Here is a 22,846-nt window from a genome sequence, read left to right as displayed (position 1 = left end):
CTCTCTGGGTGAAGAAATTTCTCCTCTGTTCTAAGTGGCCTACCCCTTATTTTTAAACTGTGTCCTCTGGTTCGGGACTCACCCATCAGCAGAAACATGCTTCCTGCCTCCAGAGCAACCAATCCTTTAATAATCTTATACGTCTCAATCAGATCCCCTCTCAGCCTTCTAAACTCAAGCATATACAAGCCCAGTCGCTCCAATCTTTCAAAGTAAGATAATCCCACCATTCCAGGAATTGACTTCGTGAACCTACGCTGCACTCCCTCAATAGCCAGAATGTCTTCAAATTTGGAGACCAAAACTGTACACAATACTCCAGGTGTGTTCTCACCAGGGCCCTGTCCAGCTGCAGAAGAACCTCTTTGCTCCTATTCTCAATCCCTCTTGTTATGAAGGCCAGCATGCCATTAGCTTTCTTCACTACCTGTTGTACCTGCATGCTTGCCTTCATTGACTGATGTACAAGAACACCCAGATCTCTCTGTACTGCCCCTTTAGCTAAATTGATTCCATTGAGGTAGTAATCTGTCTTCCTGGTCTTGCCACCAAAGTGGATAACCACACATTTATCCACGTTAAACTGCATCTGCCATGCATCTGACCACTCACCTAACTTGTCCAGGTCACCCTGTAATCTCCTAACATCCTCCTCACATTTCACCCTGCCACTCAGCTTTGTATCATCAGCAAATTTGCTAATATTACTTTTAATACCATCATCTATATCATTAACATATATTGTAAAAAGCTGCGGCCCCAGCACTGATCCCTACGGTACCCCACTGGTCACCACCTGCCATTCTGAAAGGGAGCCGTTTATCACTACTCTTTGTTTCCTATCAGCCAACCAACTTTCAATCCATGTCAGTACTTTGCCCCCAATACCATGCGCTCTAATTTTGCTCACTAACTTCCTATGTGGGACTTTATCAAAAGCTTTCTGAAAGTCCAGGTACACTACATCTACTGGATCTCCCTCATCCATCTTCAGAGTTACATCATCAAAAACTTCCAGAAGATTAGTCAAGCATGATTTTCCCTTCATAAATCCATGCTGACTCTGACCTATCCTGTTACTGCTATCCAGATGTGTCATAATTTCATCCTTTATAATAGATTCCAGCATCTTTCCCACCACTGAGGTCAGACTAACTGGTCTATAATTTCCTGCTTTCTCTCTCGCTCCTTTCTTAAAAAGTGGTACAACATTAACTACCCTCCATTCCGCAGGAACTGATCCTGAATCTATCGAACTCTGGAAAATAATCACCAATGCATCCACAATTTCTCGAACCACCTCCTTCAGTACCCTGGGATGTAGACCATCAGGCCCTGGGGACTTATCAACCTTTAGACCTAACAGTCTCTCCAACACCAATTCCTGGCAAATGTAAATTCCCTTCAGTTCGGGTCCTTCAGCCACTGTTACCTCAGGGAGATTGCTTGTGTCTTCCCCAGTGAACACAGATCTGAAGTACCAATTCAATTCTTCTGCCATTTCTTTGTTCCCTGTAATATATTCCCGTATTTCTGTCTTCAAGGGCCCAGTTTTAGTCTTAACCATTTTTTTGCCTTTCACATACCTAAACAGCCATTACTATCCTCCTTTATATTTTTGGCCAGTTTACCTTCGTACCTCATTTTTTCTCTGCGTATTTCCTTCTTAGTAATCCTCTGTTGTTCTTTAAAAGCTCCCCAGTCCTCCGTTTTACCACTCATCTTTGCCATGTTATACTTTTTCCTCTCTTAACTTTATATGTTTCATAACTTCCCTCGTCAGCCATGGCCACCCATGCCGCCTCATAAGATCTTTCTTCCTTTTTAGAATGAACTGATCCTGCATCTTCTGCATTATACCCAGAAATTTCTGCCATTGTTCCTCCATTGTCATCCCAGCTAAGGTATTGCACCATTGAACTTTGGCCAGCTCCTCCCTCATAGCTCTATAGTTCCCCTTATTCAATTGATTGATTGATTGATTTTGAACGACTGACCCAGGTCAGAGCTGAGGACAATCCCCAGTCAAGAAGACCTTTGGAAGCAATAGGTCCAAACTCATCTGCTCGTCTCCAAACCAACCTAACTAGGCTGGCATAAAGTGTGGTTGTATTATAGCTCAGCAACAACCATCATCTTCATGGAGGTCGGGAGAGTATAGAGAGAGAGTTTCTTCCCAGTTTGGGAGTGAGGTTATCTTGTACATGTATTGTTTCCCATGGTGTGCTGGGAGGAACTTACAGACCCATTCTCTGATCTGGGTGAGCTAGTCTGAATTTAGTTTTATACCCCACTTGGGTAACACACTGTAAATTGAGCTGCGCTATTCCCAGGGTCATCACAAAGGTCAAAGATTTATAATGTATGTAAAGTTCCCCACTTCACCTGACTTTCAGACCCAGGTTAATAGAAATCATGGACCAGGTTTCTGTCCTGATTTAATAAATAGTAATTCTTAAAGTAATTAAAGTCTAGCTGTTGGTAAACAATCATAAAACTGTTGGCATAGAACATGATAAATTAAAACTCAATTCTCCTTATAGATTCCCCTTTCCCCACAGAGACAGACAGACAGACAATAAGTAGGTATGGACAAAGGGGGAAAGGTTGGAAAGTTGTCCTTTTGGTCTTTGTAGCCAGGTTCTGTTGTTGAAATGATTTTTCTGACTCTTTGGCATGTTGTTTCCGTTGTCTTTCTCCAGTCGTTTCCACTGGTTACTAAGAGATTAAAGGTGGCTGCGTCTTTTATAACAAGTCTCTGATTTATCAGTTAAAAGTTACAGCTTGCAACAACTGTTACAGGACTCTTACGGTACAGTGATATGTCCTTACTTCTGAGCCAGGAATCCTGGGGTCAAGTCCCACCTGTTCCAGAGGTGGATAATGGCATCTTTGAACAGGTTTATTTGAAAATGTCTGTAGAAACTGCTGCAGGAAAGATAAAGTAGTTTTTTTCAGGTTTATAGTGAGTTTTGACTGCAGAGAACAGAGAGACTGTCGCCTAGCTGAAGCAGGAGTTGAATAATTTGCTCTCTGTAACTAGTTCCCAACTCCAAGCTGTTCAGTTACCAATCGTACTGTTGTTGGCAGATAGAAAAGACCAATGGCACTGATAACTGGTCAGTAGGCCGTAGACAAATCGATACTAGTTACAGCATACTAGATACTATATACGCTCTGTTGGCTCCCAGTCATCTACAACTCAAGCTTCACATATTGCATGCCTAAACCGTTAGTGACACATTGCCTGGTGTGGATGTCAGCTTAGCTGCTTTCTAAGCTGCAGCCATCCTTTCAAACACTGGCTTTAAAGCAGCCTCTTGTTTTTTTTTAATTTCAGTCCCCTGTTGTTTAAAAACCCCACAAAATGAAAAAAAGACATGGTACAGTAGTCCTCCTTGTGGTTAACCAAGTTTTCTTGATGGTGCCACCCTATACCAGGCCTGTATACTGCTGCTGGAGTATGACAAAGCCAAGGACTTCCTACTGAGGGCACAGAAACTGGAGCCGTTCAATCCTGATGTGAACCGTGCCCTGGTGCAGCTGGACAGGTGAGTGGAGTCTAACCTTCCCGGAGTTTAAACCTCTGGGCTCTGTAGGTGGTAACACCTGATGCCCATGCTCAGCTTCTGGCTGTTTTAATGGGACAAAAGAATCAGTGTGTTTGAAGTGAGGGGGTGTTGGAAATGATGAGTTTCTGACTGTGTGCGTACTGAGCGAGAGGCTTCGCTCTCGGGGAATGTGCATCGGATCATTTTCAGCACTGACATTTCCAATCTCATCAGTGGGACCCAGTCACAGGATGGCATCATTATTATTCACTGTTTTTTCCATGACTTTAACATTCAAAGGAAGTGACTTCACTGAAGAAAGAGATCTTGATCAATTGGGTCAGTGGGCTGAGAAGTGGCAAATGGTGTTTAATTTGGATAAATGCGAGTTATTCCATTTTGGTAAACAAAAGAACAGGACTTATACAGCTAAAGTAGGGCTTTGGGTAGTGTCGTACAAACAGAGAGACGTAGGGGTTCAGGTACATCCAGTTGAAGGTTTGCACCACATGTAGACAGGACGGTTAAGGAATCACTTGGCAGACAAGCCGTCATTGCTCAGACCTTTGAGTATAGGAGTTGGGATGTCATGTTGAGGTTGTACAGGATATTAGTGAGGCCCCTTCTGGACGACTGGGTGCAGTCTGGTCGCCCTGCTACAGGAGGGACATTATTAAGTTGGAGAGGGTCCAGGAGGTTGGTGAGCCTAGAGGGCTTACCAGGAGGTTTACCAGGAGGTTGGTGGGCTTGGAGGGTTTGAGATATGAGGAGAGGGTGGTACTTTTCACTGAAGTGTAGGAGGCCGAGAGGTGACTTTACTGAAGTTAATAAAACCATGAGGGGTATACGTAAGGAGATTGGCAGGTGTCTTTTTCCCTCGGTGGGGGATTTCAAGGCAAGGAGCATATCTTTGAAGTGAGAGAAGAAAAATTTTAAAAAGACACCAAGAGGCTTTTGTTTTAACACTGTGTGGTTTGTGTATGGAATGAACTTCCAGAGGAGTTGATGGATGCAGGAACAGTTACCATGTTTAAAAAGTGTTTAGATCAGTAAATGAATAAGAAATGTTTAAAGGGATATGGGCCAAGTGCAGGCAGGTGAGACTGATTTACTTTGGGATTATGGTCAATTGGTTAGACCAAAGGGTCTGTTTCTCTACTGTATGACTCAATAACTCATTTAGTTCCATTTCTTGTCCCAAGAGCTTTAACATGGCAATGTGGGGGTCTCCTCTCGGTTAGTCTCTTGAGGTGCAGGGGGAGTGGTGGGGGAGATGAGAGTTAGAATGGGATTGAACACTTGCTGGGGCTGGGGAACAATCAGAGTCTCCAGTAAAACACATGGATTACCACACGTCTGTTTAGATGCTGAAATGTTTATGTTACCAATTTGATGCAGAAATAAAAGGGAATGCCAGAACACTAACGATCTGGGAGTGAGGAACTACTTTTGCTGAAACTCTTTGGGAGTTTGTAACCTTAAACTTTGGAAGTTGATGAGCTGGAGGAAACAGCAGTTTGTAAGCTGTTAAGACCTTGCAGATTGCGAATGAGTCAGTATGGTTGAGGGGATGCTGGTGATGGGAAATCAGAGAACTGCTGCAATTTACCCTTGCATTCCCATGCTTCGGCACTAGGTGGGGCTAGTAGACTGTGACCTCAGGGATGGTAGTGCACAGTGTTGAAGGTATACATTGTGAACAGAGTTAAAAATCTCACAACACCAGGTTATAGTCCAGCAGGTTTAATTGGAAGCACACTAGCTTTCGGAGCGACGCTCCTTCATCAGGTGATAGTGGAGGGCTCGGTCGTAACACAAAATTTATAGTAAAAATTGACAGTGTGATGTAACTGAAATTATACATTGAAAAATTGATTGTTAAGCCTTTCATCTGTTAGAATACAGTGATAGTTTCACTTCTTTCATGTGTAAATCACAAGACCCTTTTTTTATGATTTACACATGAAAGAAGTGAAACTATCACTGTATTCTAACAGATGAAAGGCTTGACAGACAATCAATTTTTCAATGTATAATTTCAGTTACATCACACTGCAAATTCTTGCTATAAATTCTGTTACGATCGAGCCCTCCACTATCACCTGATGAAGGAGCGTCGCTCCGAAAGCTAGTGTGCTTCCAATTAAACCTGTTGGACTATAACCTGGTGTTGTGTGATTTTTAACTTTGTACACCCCAGTCCAACACCGGCATCTCCAAATTGTGAACAGAGTTAGCGGCAGGGTATCAAAGCTTGATATGGGTGTAGATACTGTTCTGTGATTGTTAGTCTGTTCTGAATCGTTTACTACTACAACCAAAGCAGAGATTTGGAAAATGCAAGTGTTATATTTGTCCACTCAGACTGTCAGGTAAGGTCAGCGTAACGTTGGTTTCCTTTACAATTCCAGGCCTGTACCCACATTGTTTTCATGTTCTGGTAAAACATCTGCCAAACGGGAAGGGTGATGTTCCTGTAAATTGCAGTGTTGAAGAATCTGCCCATGTGTTTGCTTTCCTTCCTGTCTAGATGCTACCGAGAGTGGAGCTTGAAGGAGAAGGAGATGTGTACCAGGATGTTTGCTGCCTGGGAACCTACAGCAGGGAAAGATTAAGGTGAGTCATCTCCGACTTGGAGGGGAGTTGGAGGTTAAAGCAGGCACTGTGCTGCTTCAGGATTTAGTGACGGCTTCTTTAAACTGCCTCTGAATGGGAAGTGGTTTTGTTGCTACTGTTCTGCCTGAAGGTTCTGAGTGTTGCAATTTTACATGCAGCAGTAACCCTTCACCAGTGATCTCTGGGTTATGGGATGGAAGTGAGCTGACACATGACCTGTCGTCAATATCAAGGGCCTGAGAGGGGCAGGTGGGAATAATCTCCATCTCTGAAGCTCCTGCTGACTGGGGAATTCCCTGGGTCACATCGGGACTAATCAATGCACTGAGTTAATAACTTAACAGACATTGTATTATACAACTGCAAAATGCACTTTGATCTCATAATTTCTATTTTGGATATTGGGGGTTGGTATTTAATTTGGATAGTAGGTCTTTTTTCTTCATCAGAGTCTTTTCTTTGAACTTTTGTGGTTCTCGTGTCTTTTAATCCCCAGAACATTAAATGCAGTGAGAGAAAAAGAGCAAGAAATAGAGAGGGGGGGGAGAGAGAGAGAGAGATGTATTAAGTTTGCAGGTTCTGGATAACTCTGGCTGCCTTCCCCTGACAGGTTTACAACAAACTCTCACTGAGCGAGCCTGAGGGCGCGCTCGCGCTGAACATGTTAAATGAATAGATTTCATCAGTTTCTGTAAAAGATGAGGATGCTGCTGGGGCCATGGTGACAGAGGAGAAACTCTGTCACTGGAAAAGTGCAGAATTAGTAAGGAAGGATAGACTCTCGGTACTTAAAGTTGACCAGGACCAGATGGGATGTTTCCAAGGATTTTGATGGAAGTGAGGCTGGAATTTGCAAGGGCACTGGCTAATGATCTTTCAGTCTTCCCTGGACTCAGGAAGGGCTAGACGATTGGAAAATTGCAATCATTACGATCTTGCTCAAGAGAGCTGCAAGAATCCCAGCAATTACAGATCTGTCAGTTTAACGTCCGTTGTGGGGAAGCTTCTAGAAACAATTATTCAGGATAGACTTAGTAGTCACGTGGGAAAAGGTGGGTTGATTAGGAAGATTCAGCATGTATTTCTAACGGGAAGCTGTATTTAATTAACCTGCTGGAATATTTTCAAGGATTTGATGAGGGTAACAATGTTGATGTGGTGTACTTGGATTTCCAGAAGGTGTTTGATACAGTACCACACGACAGACTGTGGTAAAGTTATTGACCACTATATAAAAGAGACAATCGAAACATAAATTGACAGAGTGATAGGTAAGAGTGTAATAGCCAATGGATTTTTTTTTTGCTTTGGGAAAGGTTTGTTGTGGAGTTTTCCCAGCAGTCAGTAGGGGGAATCTTGCTTTCCCTGGCATATATGAATGGCTAGGATCTCAGTGTGCAGGGGACAGAGTCAAAGCGTACAGGTGACATGGAGCTTGGAAGAATTGTAAACAGTGAGGAGGGCAATGTGGAACTCCAAAAGGGCATTGACACATTGGTGGAATGGGTGGGTAGGTGGCAGCTGAGATTCAGTGCAGAGACGTATGTGGTGATGCACTCTGGGAAGAAGGATACTGGAAGCAGTACAGGTCAGTATCCATTGTCCATGTGTCCCAAAACTCAGAAAAAACCATAAACCAAAGGTCTTTTTGGAAATGAACCTGAAAGGAGTGACAGATAGCCCGAGTTTTCATTGTTTGGGGGAGTGAACATTTTGTTTGGCACAGGTGGTCTGTGGCTATATTGAAAAGTGTGGAGCTGGAAAAGCGCAATAGGCCAGGCACATCCGAGGAGCAGGAGAGTCGACATTTTGGACATCAGCCCTTTGTCAGGAATGTGGAGGGAGAAGGGGGCTGGGAGATAAATAGGAGGGGGTGGGGGAGGTAGCTGCAAAGATCGAAGGTGCTAGGCCGGAGTGGAGGGTGGAGTGGATTGGTGAAGGAAGATGGACAGTTCAAGAGGGTGGGGCCAAGTTGGAGGGTTGGATCGGAATGAGGTGGGGGAGGGGAGATGAGTAAACTGGTGAAGTTGACGTTGATGCCATGTGGTTGGAGGGTCCCCACACCTCCCCCCTCACCTCCATCCAAGGCCCCAAAGGATCCTTCCACATCCAGCAGTGATTTTCCAGAAAATCCAAACATCTCATCCACTGTGTCAGTTGCTCTCGATGTGGTCTCCTGTACAATGGGGAGACAGGATGCCAACTTGTGGAATGTTTCAGGGAACATCTCTGGGAGAAATGCATCAAACAACCCCACCCCCTGGCGGCTGACTTCAGTTCCCCATGCCGCTGCATTAAAGACAGGCATGTCCTGGGCTTCGTCCATCGCCAAATCCTAGCCACCCAACAAGTGGAGGGGGAACGCCTCATCTTGTGCAGTGGGACCCTCCAGCCATATGGCATCAACATCAACTTTACCAGTTTCGTCATCTCATCCCCCCGCTAACCCCGCCCTCCCACACCCATCTCATTCCCCTGTCGCACCTATTCCACTGCTACAATGCTGACTGTGCTTATCCAGTGCCACACTTTTTTCAACTATGACTCTCCAGCATCTGTAGTCATTACTTTCTTACAGTACTGGTGGGTACGGGGCTGTCCCTGTGTTACTGAGGTACAGTACTGGTGGGTACGGGGCTGTCCCTGTGTTACTGAGGTACAGTACCGGTGGGTACAGGATTGTCTGTGTTACTGAGGTACAGTACAGGTGGGTACAGGACTGTCTGTGTTACTGAGGTACAGTACAGGTGGGTACAGGACTGTCTGTGTTACTGAGGTACAGTACAGGTGGGTACAGGACTGTCTGTGTTACTGAGGTACAGTACCGGTGGGTACGGGGCTGTCCCTGTGTTACTGAGATACAATACCGGTGGGTACAGAGCTGTCTCTGTGTTACTGAGATACAGAACCGGTGGGTACAGGGCTGTCGCTGTGTTACTAAGGTACAGTACAGGTGGGTACAGAGCCGTTGCTATGTTATGAAGGTATGGTACTGAAAGATATGGGAATGACTCTGTGAAAGTTTTGGTTCATACCTATGTAGAGATTCTTTTAGAAATCTTTAAAAGTGCTTATTGTTTCCTGCACAAATGCTTCACCTGAATATAAAACTGAAAAAGTAGTCACAGAACAATTTCTTCACTGACAAGTTTGATGGTTTCTCCCCCTGGATTTGGTTATTTATCTATCAGCTGGGCCATGCAAATATTTGCAAGATCAGTACTTTAGTATCAAAACTGACACCAAATCACAAGGCCCACTGTCTCAGTAGGATAATTCCCCAGCAGGCTTTAAATGTGTTCCTGCTTGACCTTTGTACATGTCAATGCGACCTGATCGACCCTGTCTGTTGGTACTGCCTGTTGTCAATGTGACCTGATGGACCCTGTCTGTTGGTACTGTACTTGTGAAGGCGAGCTGTCCTGCTTTAACTTTAGAGACTGAGTGATTTCCATTTCTGTCCCATTCCCAGTGGGCACTGAGCACAGCCTTAGGGAAGGGCCAATAAACGGCACTTTGACGACTCTGTTTTCCATCATAGACTTTACCCCATTGTTTGTAATCTGTCAGACCCTGAACCTGCTTCAAAGCCCTGTAAAGCCTATGTGCAGTCAGGCACAGCTTCTCCTGCCTATGGCTTACAGCGTTCTCCTTGCCTCTCTGCCATAATACTGAGCTAGAGGGGCTGTGTTACCTACTCCTGCCCTTATCCGTAGATACATCTAGCTCAGGCCGCCTTGTCGTGTGGGTGTATTTGTTTCTGTCTGGTTCAGCTGCAATGATATGGATCTTATTTTGAATTCGCACTTTACCTGTTTGAGGTCTTTGATTTGTTTACAGTTCCACACATTCACAGCTCAGTTTGAGGTGAGGATGGTGGTATTATTCCACAATTCATGTGGATTGAAGTTTTTCTTTTCAACTTTAATCAATCTTTGAGCTCCATACACACGGCAGGTGGCCCCTGACAGTTTGCATGGCTTGTAGGAGTCACTGTTCTGTCTGTGTCCTCCACCACTACCACAGATAGACAGACAGCTCTATGCTCCATTTGTCACCATGTATATGTCCCTGTTCCCGATCATTATCAATCCAGCAGTCTAATCTGCCGATAATTCTAACTCCTCTCGACCTGACATGTGCCAGGTCTCTCTGGCTGGGCCTATGATCAATGATCTTGATGTTACGATTGGGAGATGCCAATGTTGGACTGCGGTGTAGACAAGGTTAAAAATCACCCCACACCAGGTTATAGTCCAGCAGGTTTATTTGGAAGCACTAGAAGGAGCAGCGCTTCGAAAGCATCAGGTGGTTGATGTTAGCCTTTGTCTGATTCCCCTGCCTCAGTTGCGTGGTACTCCGACCTGGCATCACTGCCAGCACTGTACCGCACACAGTACTCCATCCCTCAGTGCTGGTTGCCACCAGTGGGTTGAACAGATCCTTTTTTTTAATGTAGTTCCTGGATAAAGTGCAGGGTGTATTTCTGTCACTGCCTGCTGCCTCCAGGCCCCTGGTCACCAATCATTATCTCAGCTTTTTTGTGAATTTTCTAATCGCTTACAGGAGAGGTTCAGTTCGATAGCTGCACGGTGTAGCCTTCATTCACGCTGCAGATGGTGGCTAACAACCAAGAATGCTTTTGAGGTCATTCTGGGAAAGTAGAAGGATCAGGTCAGCCATGGGTCTCTATATCTTTCCAAAAGCTCTCTTAAGTTGCCATTCTGTGCTCAGTGGTAGCACACTCACCTCTGAGTCAGGAGGCCGTGGGTGAAAGCCATACTTTGGATTCTTGAGAGCAGTACGTTACTGTTTGGAATGCCATAAGGTGAAATATTAAACCGGAAATGGAAAAGATCCCATGGCATTATTTGAGAAAAGGTAGTGAATCTTTCCCTGACTTCAGTTCACAAGTACCTCACTGGCTATAATGTCCTTTACTTTATACTCCTGCAACGATCAAGTCAATTTATTCACCAGAAAAGTAACAGATCAGGTGATACATGAATATAAATGTAACCCTAATGCCTCTCATTGTCCGATTACCTGTTAATGATGTTTCTAGGAGCAGGCAGGTAGTGTCGGATGGTTCAGGATGTTGTCTGCTTAGTGTGAAAGTTAACAGCTCCTGCTGCACCTCCCATCAATGACACCTAACCCAGTCAGCACCATCGTCTCGTGCTGGATAAATGGGTTTCTTTCTAACTCCTATTCTTCTGTCCGAAACCTGATGTGCGCAAAATGAGAAGTGTGAGCTTTTTGCTTCCTTTCAGCAATTCCTCACTGCCAAAGCAATTATTTCAAACTGTTGACAGTGGTATATTAATTGGTCACAGACTTCCCAGGCAGATAGCGTTCCTGCCAATCTAGCCCCGGAATTCCTGCAAAAGGCAACAAGCTGGTTTTGTTATCCTGCACCCAGACACGAGCTGAACAGCGACCTTCAAAGGAGAGGGTTAGAACTTCACTTCATATGCAAGTGGGTGGCAAGACTTTTAAACTTAATATCAAATATTACTCAAGGATATATAGTTAAATACATGGTCTCTTCCTGTGTTACTTATTGGTGTAGATGACTTTGGCAACATTGCATTCATTGTCCATCCCTAGTTACCCTTGACAAAGTGTTGGTGAGTTACTGTACAATCCATGTGGTGTAGGAGCATCCACAGTGATGTTAGAAACTGAGTTCCAGGATTCTGATCTGTTAACAGTGAGCGGTGGTGATATAGTCCCAAGTCAGGATGATGTGAGGCTTGGAGGGGAGCTTGTCAGTGAAGGTGCTCTCAGGTATCTGCTCAACCTGTCGTTCTAGTTGGTAGAGGTCATGAGGAGAGGAACTTTGAGTTGCTGCCCTGCATCTTGTAGATAATACACACTATGGGCACTGTGTGTGGATGGGGCACCAGTCAGATGGGTTGCTTTTTTGTCCTGGATGGTGTTGGGTTTCTTGAACAGTGTTGGAGCTGCACTCAACCAGGCAAGTGAAGAGTATTCCATCACACTCCTAACTTGCAGGCCTGGGTCATTTCAGTCCATGTTACCTGCCTCCCACCAGTCCCAGGTGGGCTGTCAGCTCCTGTGGTAAGGCTTGCTTCTCTGGGGGAGGAGTTGTGAATGGATCTGAGAACGGAGTCAGACTCTGAGAAGGCCCCACTCCTCACTGTATAACAGTTGGCAGGATCATTAATGAAAGGGATGAAGGCATTTCCTTCATATTCTCTCGCCATAACCCATTCACCTTTTCCTCATGGTCTGGTAAGAGGCACTGGCCTTGGTTTCTTCCTGAGGATTGTCAAGACATATGGGTACTTGAATCATTTATTTATTATCACATCTATCATCGAAGATACATTGAAAAGTGTTTTCTTGCCACAATCAGGCACCCTTTTCAGTTCCAAAAAGTATTTTTTAAAAAAATAACTGAAATAAGAGTTCACTTCTCGTTCAAACTGAAGTTTCAAGCCAGGCTGCAGAGCTCTGCAAAGTGCTCCGGGTTTCCAGAACTCCCCAGTGATGCCACTGTCCCAGGAAATGCCAGCTCCGATGTCACCGCCACCTTGCCACCACTGCCAAGTGTCCGGGTTCTGGGCACCGTCACAGCCAGGAGTTCCCACTCTCGGCTGCGCTGCCACCAAGAGTCTGGGCCCCTCTCCCTGGGCGACCGGGCTCCAGGCCGACTGCTGCTGTTGTCAAGAATCTTGGTCCTGCTCCTCGGATGCTGCCTGACCTGTTGTGCTTTTCCAGCACCACACGCTCTCAACTGTGACAATACAGCATCTGCAGTGCTCACTGTCTCCACGTCACCGATGCTGTAGCCACCGCCCTGTTGACGCTGCTCCAATCTCAAAGATGAAGAAGAGAGGAGGAAAAAAGGAGAAGTACATTGAGAAAACGATGCCACCGGCCTGGAGCGCACAGGCTCCAGCGAGCGCGGGCACCACCTACCACCACCATCTTGGGAAAGGATTCAGCGTCTGATATATTGTTGAGCAAACTGCCTTCAGTTATGGCTGGCTGTTAAACTGACCTCGTGTACCTGGTCATCAACGATGGGGCACTCATCCATGGAGCATAAATATGAACCACGTTAGAACAAAGTGTTGACCATTTGGGGATCGAGTGGAGGTATGAGAACTTGTACTTTATCTGGAAAGTTACTTTTTAAAGACAATGTCATTTTCTTATTTGATACTTTCCAGCTCCATCACTGTTTGGCTAATTGGCTTTCATCTCCAAATGATTGTGAGACCCTTCATTAGTCTTTATGTCGGTTTGAGAATGAGCCTGTAATAATAAAACAAAATACTTCTAATAATTATTGTAACCACAGTGATTGAAGTGTGCCTCTCAGGCCCATTGTACCATAGCTGAGCAGCAGACTGCAACATTAGGTCTCACTCCTGGATTAAACACCACGCATGTGTAATTAAACATGAGTGAGTCAATAGATAAGAACAATCCAATATCTATAAAGTTACACCATTCCCTTTAAAAAGCTCAAAAGCAATATTAATTTGGTATGCATTTAAAACTCTTTATGCACTGAATATTTTTCTCTAAGTACTTTTGCCTTGGAGTCTGAGGTTGTGGGTTCAACTCCCAGCCCAGGACCTGAGCACAGGATGAATGATGCTCCATTGATCTAGCCGCTGTCTTTCAGATGAGAAGTTCAACTGAGGCCTCAACCAACTTTATAAGTGAATGTAAAACATTCTGCTGTGCTATTTTAAACAACATCAGAAAAATCAATTATGGTCTTTGTCCCATTGCTGTTAGTGGGAGCTTGCTGTACATAACTTGGCTATTCCATTTCCCATGTTATTAGATTAGATTAGATTACATACAGTGTGGAAACAGGCCCTTCGGCCCAACAAGTCCTCACCGACCCGCCGAAACGCAACCCACCCATACATTTACCCCTTATCTAACACTACGGGCAATTTAGCATGGCCAATTCACCTGACCTGCTCATCTTTGGACTGTGGGAGGAAACCAGAGCACCCGGAGGAAACCCACGCAGACACGGGGAGAATGTGCAAACTCCACGCAGTCAGTCGCCTGAGACGGGAATTGAACCCGGGTCTCTGGCGCTGTGAGGCAGCAGTGCTAACCACTGTCCCACGGTGTGAGTGAGATCATGATGGCAGTGTCACTGAGCTAACAATCCAGTCTATTCCTCTGGGGGCTACATGGCCAATTCCTACCCACTGTGGATGGTGGGATTTAAACTCCATTGACAAATCTGGAATTTCCGTAACTGAACATGAATCTATCAATTGTTGCAAAAACCGATCTGGTTCACTGATGTTCTCTATGGGAAAGGAAATCTGTCATACCTGGTCTGATGGACATGTGGTTCCAGAGCCCCAAGTACCTTGCCAGTGATACTCGCACCTTATGGAAACATCAGTGACTGCATTTTGAAATGGCTGCGTGGGCAGTATAGCACTTTGGGGGATCCTGCATTCATCAAAGGTGCAAGTCTTTTTTTTTTGCTGCACTTCAGAGACAGCGCTAACCTGACTGAACACTCTCAAGTTTCAAGTGGTTCTCTCAAGCCGGTCCATTCCGTTTTCCCACAACGGTTGTGAAGTTGACTAACCTGTAGCTGGCTGTCATACACTTGATCGATCCAGACAATGTATTCAGTTGAGGGCTGCCTTCAGGTCTATAGTTAAAAAAAAAACTGGTTTAAAGCATCCTTGTGGCTTTAATGAGAGTTTAGGCCAAGACCTGGAAGTTACGTGTAGCTGACTTCTGTCCTCGTGTAGTGTGACTGGATTCAAAGGGTCAGCCGCCAAATATAAACGTAATTCTTTGTTTTATTTACCAGCGATGAAATGACTCCGAGGTTGTCGACTGAGTGAATGACTGATCAAAGGGAGTTGGGCAAAAGGGGAGGCTCCCCTCAGGTCAGGGGCTGAAACAGATAACCTTGACTTGAATCCATTTCCAATCAAGCAATTAGTTAGCTTGCCAAGAAAACTATCTCCACGTTACAGAGACGACTGTATCCTGGATGTTGGTGGGACGAGCATTCATTTTGTCAGGGTGAACAGATGTCAATGATCAGAAACAGCCTTGTGCTGGCAGCGAGCTGAGCATCGAGCTTTGGGTCAGCACGGTGGCTCAGTGGTTAGCACTGCTGCCTCACAGCACCAGGTCCCAGGTTCGATTCCAGCCTCGGATGACTGTCTGTGTGGAGTTTGCACGTTCTCCCCGTGTCTACGTGGGTTTCCTCCGAGTACTCCGCTTTCCTCCCACAGTCCAAAGGTGTGCAGGTCAGGTGAATTGGCCATGCTAAATTGCCTGTAGTGTTAGATGCATTAGTCAGAGGGAAATGGATCTGGGTGGGATACTCTTCAGAGGGTTGGGCCAAAGGGCCTGTTTCCACACTGTAGGGAATCTAATCTAATCTCTGGTCAAATCAAGCAGCACAGTAATGGGACACCAGCAAGCTTAAAATATGGGGCAACTTACCAATCAAACAATGGAATCTCTGTAAAATACCTCCTTCAGGTAATCCTAACTGTTAAAGCCTTAATATTAGACAATAGTTGCAGGAGTAGGCCATTCAGCCCTTCGAGCCTGCACTGCCATTCAATATGATCATGGCTGATCATTCCTAATTAGTATCCTGTTCCTGCCTTATCTCCATAACCCTTGATCCCACTATCTTTGAGAGCTCTGTCCAACTCTTTCTTAAATGAATCCAGAGACTGGGCCTCCACTGCCCTCTGGGGCAGAGCATTCCACACAGCCACCACTCTCTGGGTGAAGACGTTTCTCCTCATCTCTGTCCTAAATGGTCTACCCCGTATTTTTAAGCTGTGTCCTCTGGTTGGGCACTCACCCATCAGCGGAAACATGTTTCCTGCCTCCAGAGTGTCCAATCCTTTAATAATCTTATATGTCTCAATCAGATCCCCTCTCCGTCTTCTATTGCTGCTCCTTATCTGCTAAAAAGGAAGTCCTTTGGCTGTAATCTGAGCCTCCCTAATTAATTTTGCCAAGGGAGCTTTTAATAGAGGCCTGGTCGACTTGATATCACCAACTGTCTCAAAACTCTCAGATGCTCAAATTGGGGAAAGGCGTTGACTGAGCTTGATGCACCGAAGAGCTAGAAGAAAGGGTATGGCTAAGATTTAATCATTAGAAACCAAATCAAAAGGAATGCTACAATAGGAGCACCAGTAGTGAATGAGAAGAAACAAATGAAAATGGTGCCCAGTTAGTTTTGCAGTAATAAAGTTCCTGCCGACACTTGAGCAGTTTTGTAATGTAGCAGGAGTTATACAGGCGTCAGTGTGAGTTTGATTCCCTCGATCTGTCAGCATGCTGTAGTTGGCATGTCTGTAATAACTGAGCATGTGTGAACGTTGGGATTTGTTGATTAGGATATCAGTTACAGACCGCAGTGGCGACTCGAGCGAGTGATTTCCACTGGGGGCGCTGTCCCTGAGTGCTGTCAGTACATTGGAAACTGGAGAGCCTGTGATCTTCACACATCAGTGGGGAGAAAGACAAATCGCCCATAAATTCTGACCCTACTTGGTTTAAGCTGCAGTTTATCACTCCATCAAGTTGAATCCTGAGGCAGATTCTGTTCCATGGAGAAATATCTGAGGAATCTGTTTTATAGTTGACACGGTTTGAGCAGTTACAGCTGGAAGCTGGCGTGTAGCTCAATGCTGGCTAACTGGCAGATTATCTAAGGCCCTTGTACGTGATAAATGACCAATTACATTTTCACACAGATGAGTAGACGTCTGCACTCCATCCACTGTGATCAGGCTTGGAGTATTTTCTCAGCCAAACTGCAAATTCTGCAACACTTGACAAGTATCAGAAAGCAAGTATTGAGTGGTGGGGTTAGTGCAGATCAGTCAGGGGTTGGAGTGTTTGATTAACGTGCTAAACATTATGGTGAGCCGCTGATCAAGATTGGGTGCTGGGATGACACATCTAGAATAAGTGAACCTACTTTGATATGAATGTGATTTTATTTTCTGGGCAGCAATGCATGTTGTTGGGTGAGGTTTGATGAAATGTAGATGCAGGTGCAGTGTAGCTGTCAGTACCTGCTATGGATGCTCGAAGATCTGTTACTGCTGGGGTTGTAGATTAAACTGGCCTGGCCTGAGCACATCTTAGTCTTTGATTTTAGAAACAGCTACTTAAAGTTCAAGCTGATATGGCTGCAGATTTAAAGTTCTGCCCATTTGGTTGAGCCAATGTACACAGTGTTTCTTCATTCTGTCTCCATGCTTGGAGGCATAAAAGGCGTCTTAAAGTTTGCTGTAAACTTGCCTGACACCCCTGAAGAGACGGGATCATCTGAAAGCCCTAAGTTGACTGTATCAGAAAGTAGCCCTCCCTCAGGCAAGATGGACATTAATATTTTAGAGGGCCAGGTGCTAAAGGTTGTCCACCCTCTGGGTCTAACCCAGATGAAAGCCACCCAGTCCAGCTAGCTCCTCCATCCATTGTAACCATTGTAACTCTGCCTGTTGCTGGACCATGGTTATGATCTGAAAATGTGTTGCTGGAAAAGCGCAGCAGGTCAGGCAGCATCCAAGGAGCAGGAGAGTCGACGTTTCGGGCTTCTTCAGGAAGGGCTCATGCCCGAAACGTCGTTTCTCCTGTTCCTTGGATGCTGCTTGACCTGCTGCGCTTTTCCAGCAACACATTTTCAGCTCTGATCTCCAGCATCTGCCGTCCTCACTTTCTCCCATGGTAATGATCCCAAAGTGAAAACTGTCTTGATAGACCGTAAGTTTTACTTTTCCAATTTGGTCAGTCACTGAACCTATTTGCTTTTAGTAAAAGAACCTCAAAGTCTATATTGACAGGAATAGAATAAAATAATTGTAATACATAAAAGCACAATTTGGAAAGGTTCGATCCTTTTTCCAAACAATAATCTTTGTTGATTTAACCCCAGTAAATTGTTACTTATATCTTCACTCTCAAATTCCTTACCCAACGAACAAGATTACAGATATAAAAATCACACAACACCAGGTTATAGTCCAACAGGTTTAATTGGAAGCACACTAGCTTCCGGAGCATCAGGCGGTTGTCAAGGTTACAGATGTTTCCTTTCAATTCACTAAACTTCCCAAACGTCCAGGATGTGATTCCCTTCAATACTGCCTCTCCTCGAGCCACATACATACTAGCTCGCAGAACTCGAAGGAAAGAAAAGGACAGGATATTTTTTCAGCCCTTCAGGTTACTGAAACAGCTTCAACCCAACATTCCAGGCTGCCATGCAGTCGCTCAGAGTATCTCTACCCAGCAAATGGTTTCTTATACTTTGCCATCTGGTTGTGTAAGTCACTACAGTGCCCGGGCCTCGCACTGAGGGGGAGAACGATATTACAAGCTCTGTGGCTTAAACGACGTACCGACTCTGCTGGCCTGGAGACTGCCAGAAAGAGCCTGTCCTTCTGGTATTGATAGTTTCCTATGACCATGCCCTGCTCTACATCCATCTCTCTAACCTTAAAGTCGACAGCACACCTGTAGTTTTTTTCATCCGGTAGCTTCCTGCTTTGGGAGAAAAAAAATTTTGTGACCATTTTAAAACAAGCTAAATGGTCACTTAAATGAAAACCAAATAGCTGCGTTTTCGAACATAAGTTTCCCCAATCATAAATTATGAACTTTCAGTAAACATTAATGATTTTTGTGTTTTCACTTCCACTGAGAGGTTATTTCAGGTGTGGAATTCTGTTGTTTTTATTCCCCAGTTTCTAGTTATTCAATTTGAACTACAGATGTGGTTTACCTTTAAGCTCTTCTCAAGATTTCTTTTTTTTCCCTGTTTCACCTTGTATCTGTACACCTCCTGGGGCCCCTCTTCATCCATCTGTGTTCAAAATTGGAGAATCCAATGTTCTCCTAACCTTTCTTTGTATCTCTGTTCTCCAAGTCAAGGAGCCAGTCTTGTGGCTGTTCTGTTCTGGGGATTGGCTGTAGTGAATTCTCCCTCAGGGCTGATCCCATTACTGGAGGTATTTCGGACCAGGTCAGTGTGCAGTATGACAGCCTCAAACTGCAACGACATTTTACAAAATAGGAAAGCCTGCCAGGCCAGTGTTTGCAAAAATACATTCCCGGAGCAGTTTGTTAGGAAAGTATTTATCTTGTACTCTATAATCTTTGCCTTCTAGTTCAACATTCAGTTTGTTTTCAGTACTGCACGTGGTGAATGCTGAGTCCATCATCACTCCTTAAATTCTTTCACTTTCCTTTCGGCTGCTTTGATACAATTTACCATATAAACCTCTCCTTCATTTTTATTTCCAGTGAGCAACACAATGCATTTATCACTGTATACTGCATTGCCCATATTCAGTTGCAACTTATTCTCTCTCACTTCCTTGGCTGCTTGGTTGTTCCCCATCCTCTGCTAATTGCAACTGCTTTCAATGACCAAACCATGCTAATTCCTGTACTCTCCCCATGTTTGCTCTAGCTCCCTGAGACCCATTTGCTTTCAAATCCTTACATGCCTTACCTGAGTGATCTTTACCTGTTCTGAATCCTCCCATGGGTCTCAGCCACTCTAACACCTGGCTTACTTTGTTGTAACATTGGCCACTTGTTCAGCTCCTGCCTTCAGGAACTGCCAATCCAGTTGCTTCCTGTTTTCAGCAACTTCCTTGAATTCTTTTGTTTGTGCTTGCTGTATATCTTGACTGTATTTTTGCACATTCATTATTTATCAAGATAATGACCATGACCGAGAGGTCTAACATTGATCCCTGGGGCACTTCACTCTGTTTTGCTGGTCAGCTCACCATCTCCTGCCTGTCCTAATCCTCCTGGAGAAGATGCTGCTGGATTTCCTTCCTAACCTCCAGCTGGGGTGTAGAAATGCCTGCAGTGCTGTTACGAAGGGAGCTTCAAGGTTTTGACCAAGCATCAGTGAAGGAGCAATGATATAATTCCAAGTCAGCATGGTGAGTGGCTCAAACAGGAACTGGTGGTGTTCCGAAATGTCTTCCACCCTTGTCCTAGATGGAAGTGATCATGGGTTTGGAAGGTGCTGCCGGAGGAGCATAGGTGAATGTTTGCAGATGGCACGCACGTTTGCGCTGTGCTGTGTGAAGCAAGTGAATATTCAAGATGGTGGATGCGGTACCAGCCAAATGGACAGCTTTGGCCTAGATGGGAGCCAGCTTCCTGAGTTACATCCCTCCTGACGTGTCGGGAGTATTCTATCACACTTGTTCCTTGTCGATGGTGGACAGGCTTTCCGGAATCAGAAGGCGGGTTGCTTGCTCCAGAGTTTCTTGCCTCTGCCCTGCCCTCAAAGCTGCAGTATTTATCTGGCTGGTCTAGTTCAACCTCTGATCAAAGGTGAAGGATTCAGTGAGGGTAATGCATTGAATGTCAGAGAAATGGTTCGATTTTCTCATTTGGAGAACTGGCAACCTGAAATGGTGTTGTAACAGTGTTCTGATTAGATTAGATTCCCTACAGTGTGGAAACAGACCCTTCGGCCCAACAAGTTCACACCGACTCTCTGGAGAGTAACCCACCCATTCCCCTCTGACTAATGCATCGAACACAGGGACAATTTAGCATGGCCAATTCACCTGGCCGGCACATCTTTGGACTGTGGGAGGAAGCCAGAGCACCCGGATGAAACCCACGCCGACACAGAGAGAGTGTGTAAACTCCACACAGACAGTCACCCAAGGCTGGAATCGAACCTGGGTCCCTGGCGCTGTGAGGCAGCAGTGCTAACCACTGAGCCATTGTGCCACCTTTGGTTTAACTTCTGATGAGAGTTAAACCAAGACTCCCGTAAAGACCCAATGATATTAGTCAAGCAGAATAGCATTTTAACAGAGTCTACTGTCATTCCTCACTTAGCACTGAATGAAATTAAACTGTCCACTCATTTCTATATTTGGGGTCAAATCTAGCTGCAGGGGTCACCTACATCACAACAGTAGATGCATTTCTGCATCATTGATTGTAAAATACTTGGAGCCGCCTTAATGTGACGTATCTCAGGAGGCTGGCCTAGTTCCAGCAAGGAGGGCAGAGATACACCTCATTTAAAGATAATGTGCAATCAGCGTGTTCAGAGATGCTGTGGAGCAGGTCGGACTGGAACAAGAGTCTTTGGTTCCTCAGAGATATTACATTAATTCTCATTTCTAATCAGTGTGTTCAGACATATTGTCTGGGACAAGCAGGACATGAACCTGGAGCCTCTAAGGGCAGAGACATTACCACCTTCACACATTGTTTAAGTAACTGTGAATGATCTTCATGTCAATAGGATCTTACTGGGGGTGGGGGGACGCCATGAGAGAAATCAGTTGAGATTAAAGTGGATTAAGTTGAAGCTGACCCCCCTGGTAAATTGCTGACAGGATGGGGTTGGTCTCTGCTGCTGCCTGGCCAGTACATTCAACAGGAATTAACAGCCTGTCAGCTTTCTTAGGACTAGATTGGATTAAAGTTATCCCAAAATGTATTCAGTTTTATGAGTGATTTTTCTTTCTCTGACCAAGTTACTAACAGTTTCCCTTTTCTTGGTAGGGCTCCTCCAACAATCCTGGACAGTCTAAGCGAGGAGTGGGACCAGTTTACAAAGAGAAGACAGTAAATATGAAACTTACACATGTTTAAACTGGAATACACATTTCAATATATTAAATCGTTCGCAGGACTGAATTGTTTTCTGTAAATCTAGCACATTTAACACCTTACTTTGTGACCATTTGTACTTCCTGGGGTCAGGTATGCGAGTCAGTGACAGTTGCTAACACCAGAGCCTTCACATAACACTCCTTCAGAAACTCTTAAGATTAACGATTTATTACCAATCAAAATTATTTGGAAACGTTGGCGCAGTGAGCGAAATTAGCTCAGACCATGACTACTTTAATGGAATGAAAGCAAAAATTTCTGGAGAACCTCAGCAGGTCTGGCAGCAACTGTGGAGTGAAAGCAGAACTGATGTCTTCAGAACACAGAAGGGTCACTAGACCTGCAACATTAATTCCTGCTTTATCTCCACAGTCCCTGCCAGACCTGCTGATGTTCTCCAGCAATTTCTGTTTTAGTTTGAGATTTCCAGCATCCAGAGTTCTTTGGTGTTTTTTTTGTTTACCACTTTAATGGAATTTGATTTAAAAGTTCAACAATGGGTACACTTTTTCAATTTGAGACGTGTTCACTGTGTAGTTGCTGAAGGTACAACAGACTTCATTTCCCACACTGGTTGAGAGGCGTTGGTCACACAGCAAAGGAATGAATCAACCTGAGCTGGCAGTCACTTCTCTGTGTATATTCCATTGTCGAGAGTTTTGTTTAGTTTTGTTTTAAATAAATGGTTTGGTTACTTGAAGTTGTCTAGCCTTTGCAAAGTTTCAATTAAATGGATAAAATATGCACAGCTTGGAGTCTGTATAATTGTCTGTCCATGTGAATTGGCTCATGTTATGAGAATGGAACTCATTGGGTTTGCTATTTGCCAGTTAGCCTTTTCACGTTGCCGACTTGATTCTGTTTTGTAATGACATACAAGTACAGTTCTTGCCTCGCAGATTGTCCCTCATTTTTAAAAAGAATTGCCATATCTAAAGGAAAAGAGTGGGCCCAGTCCGAGGCTGTTTCTGCCTACGACTGGCTCATAACGTGAGCAG

General features: G+C 44.7%; 1 protein-coding gene across 1 annotated transcript in view; it reads left to right on the top strand.

Annotated features, from left to right (window-relative positions):
• Positions 1 to 22,548, top strand: part of fkbp6 (FKBP prolyl isomerase 6) — a 42,335-nt gene extending 19,787 nt beyond the window's left edge. Inside the window, exons 7-9 of the mRNA XM_060847808.1 lie at positions 3,442 to 3,551; positions 6,082 to 6,167; positions 21,738 to 22,548. Of these exons, the coding sequence (XP_060703791.1) occupies positions 3,442 to 3,551; positions 6,082 to 6,166 (195 nt within the window). The 3' untranslated portion in view covers position 6,167; positions 21,738 to 22,548. The remainder of the gene's footprint in view (positions 1 to 3,441; positions 3,552 to 6,081; positions 6,168 to 21,737) is intronic.
• Positions 22,549 to 22,846: the final 298 nt, after the last annotated feature.

Source organism: Hemiscyllium ocellatum, chromosome 31 (genome assembly GCF_020745735.1).
Source record: "Hemiscyllium ocellatum isolate sHemOce1 chromosome 31, sHemOce1.pat.X.cur, whole genome shotgun sequence".
Classification (NCBI taxonomy): domain Eukaryota; kingdom Metazoa; phylum Chordata; class Chondrichthyes; order Orectolobiformes; family Hemiscylliidae; genus Hemiscyllium; species Hemiscyllium ocellatum.
This window is presented reverse-complemented; position numbering and strand designations above follow the sequence as displayed.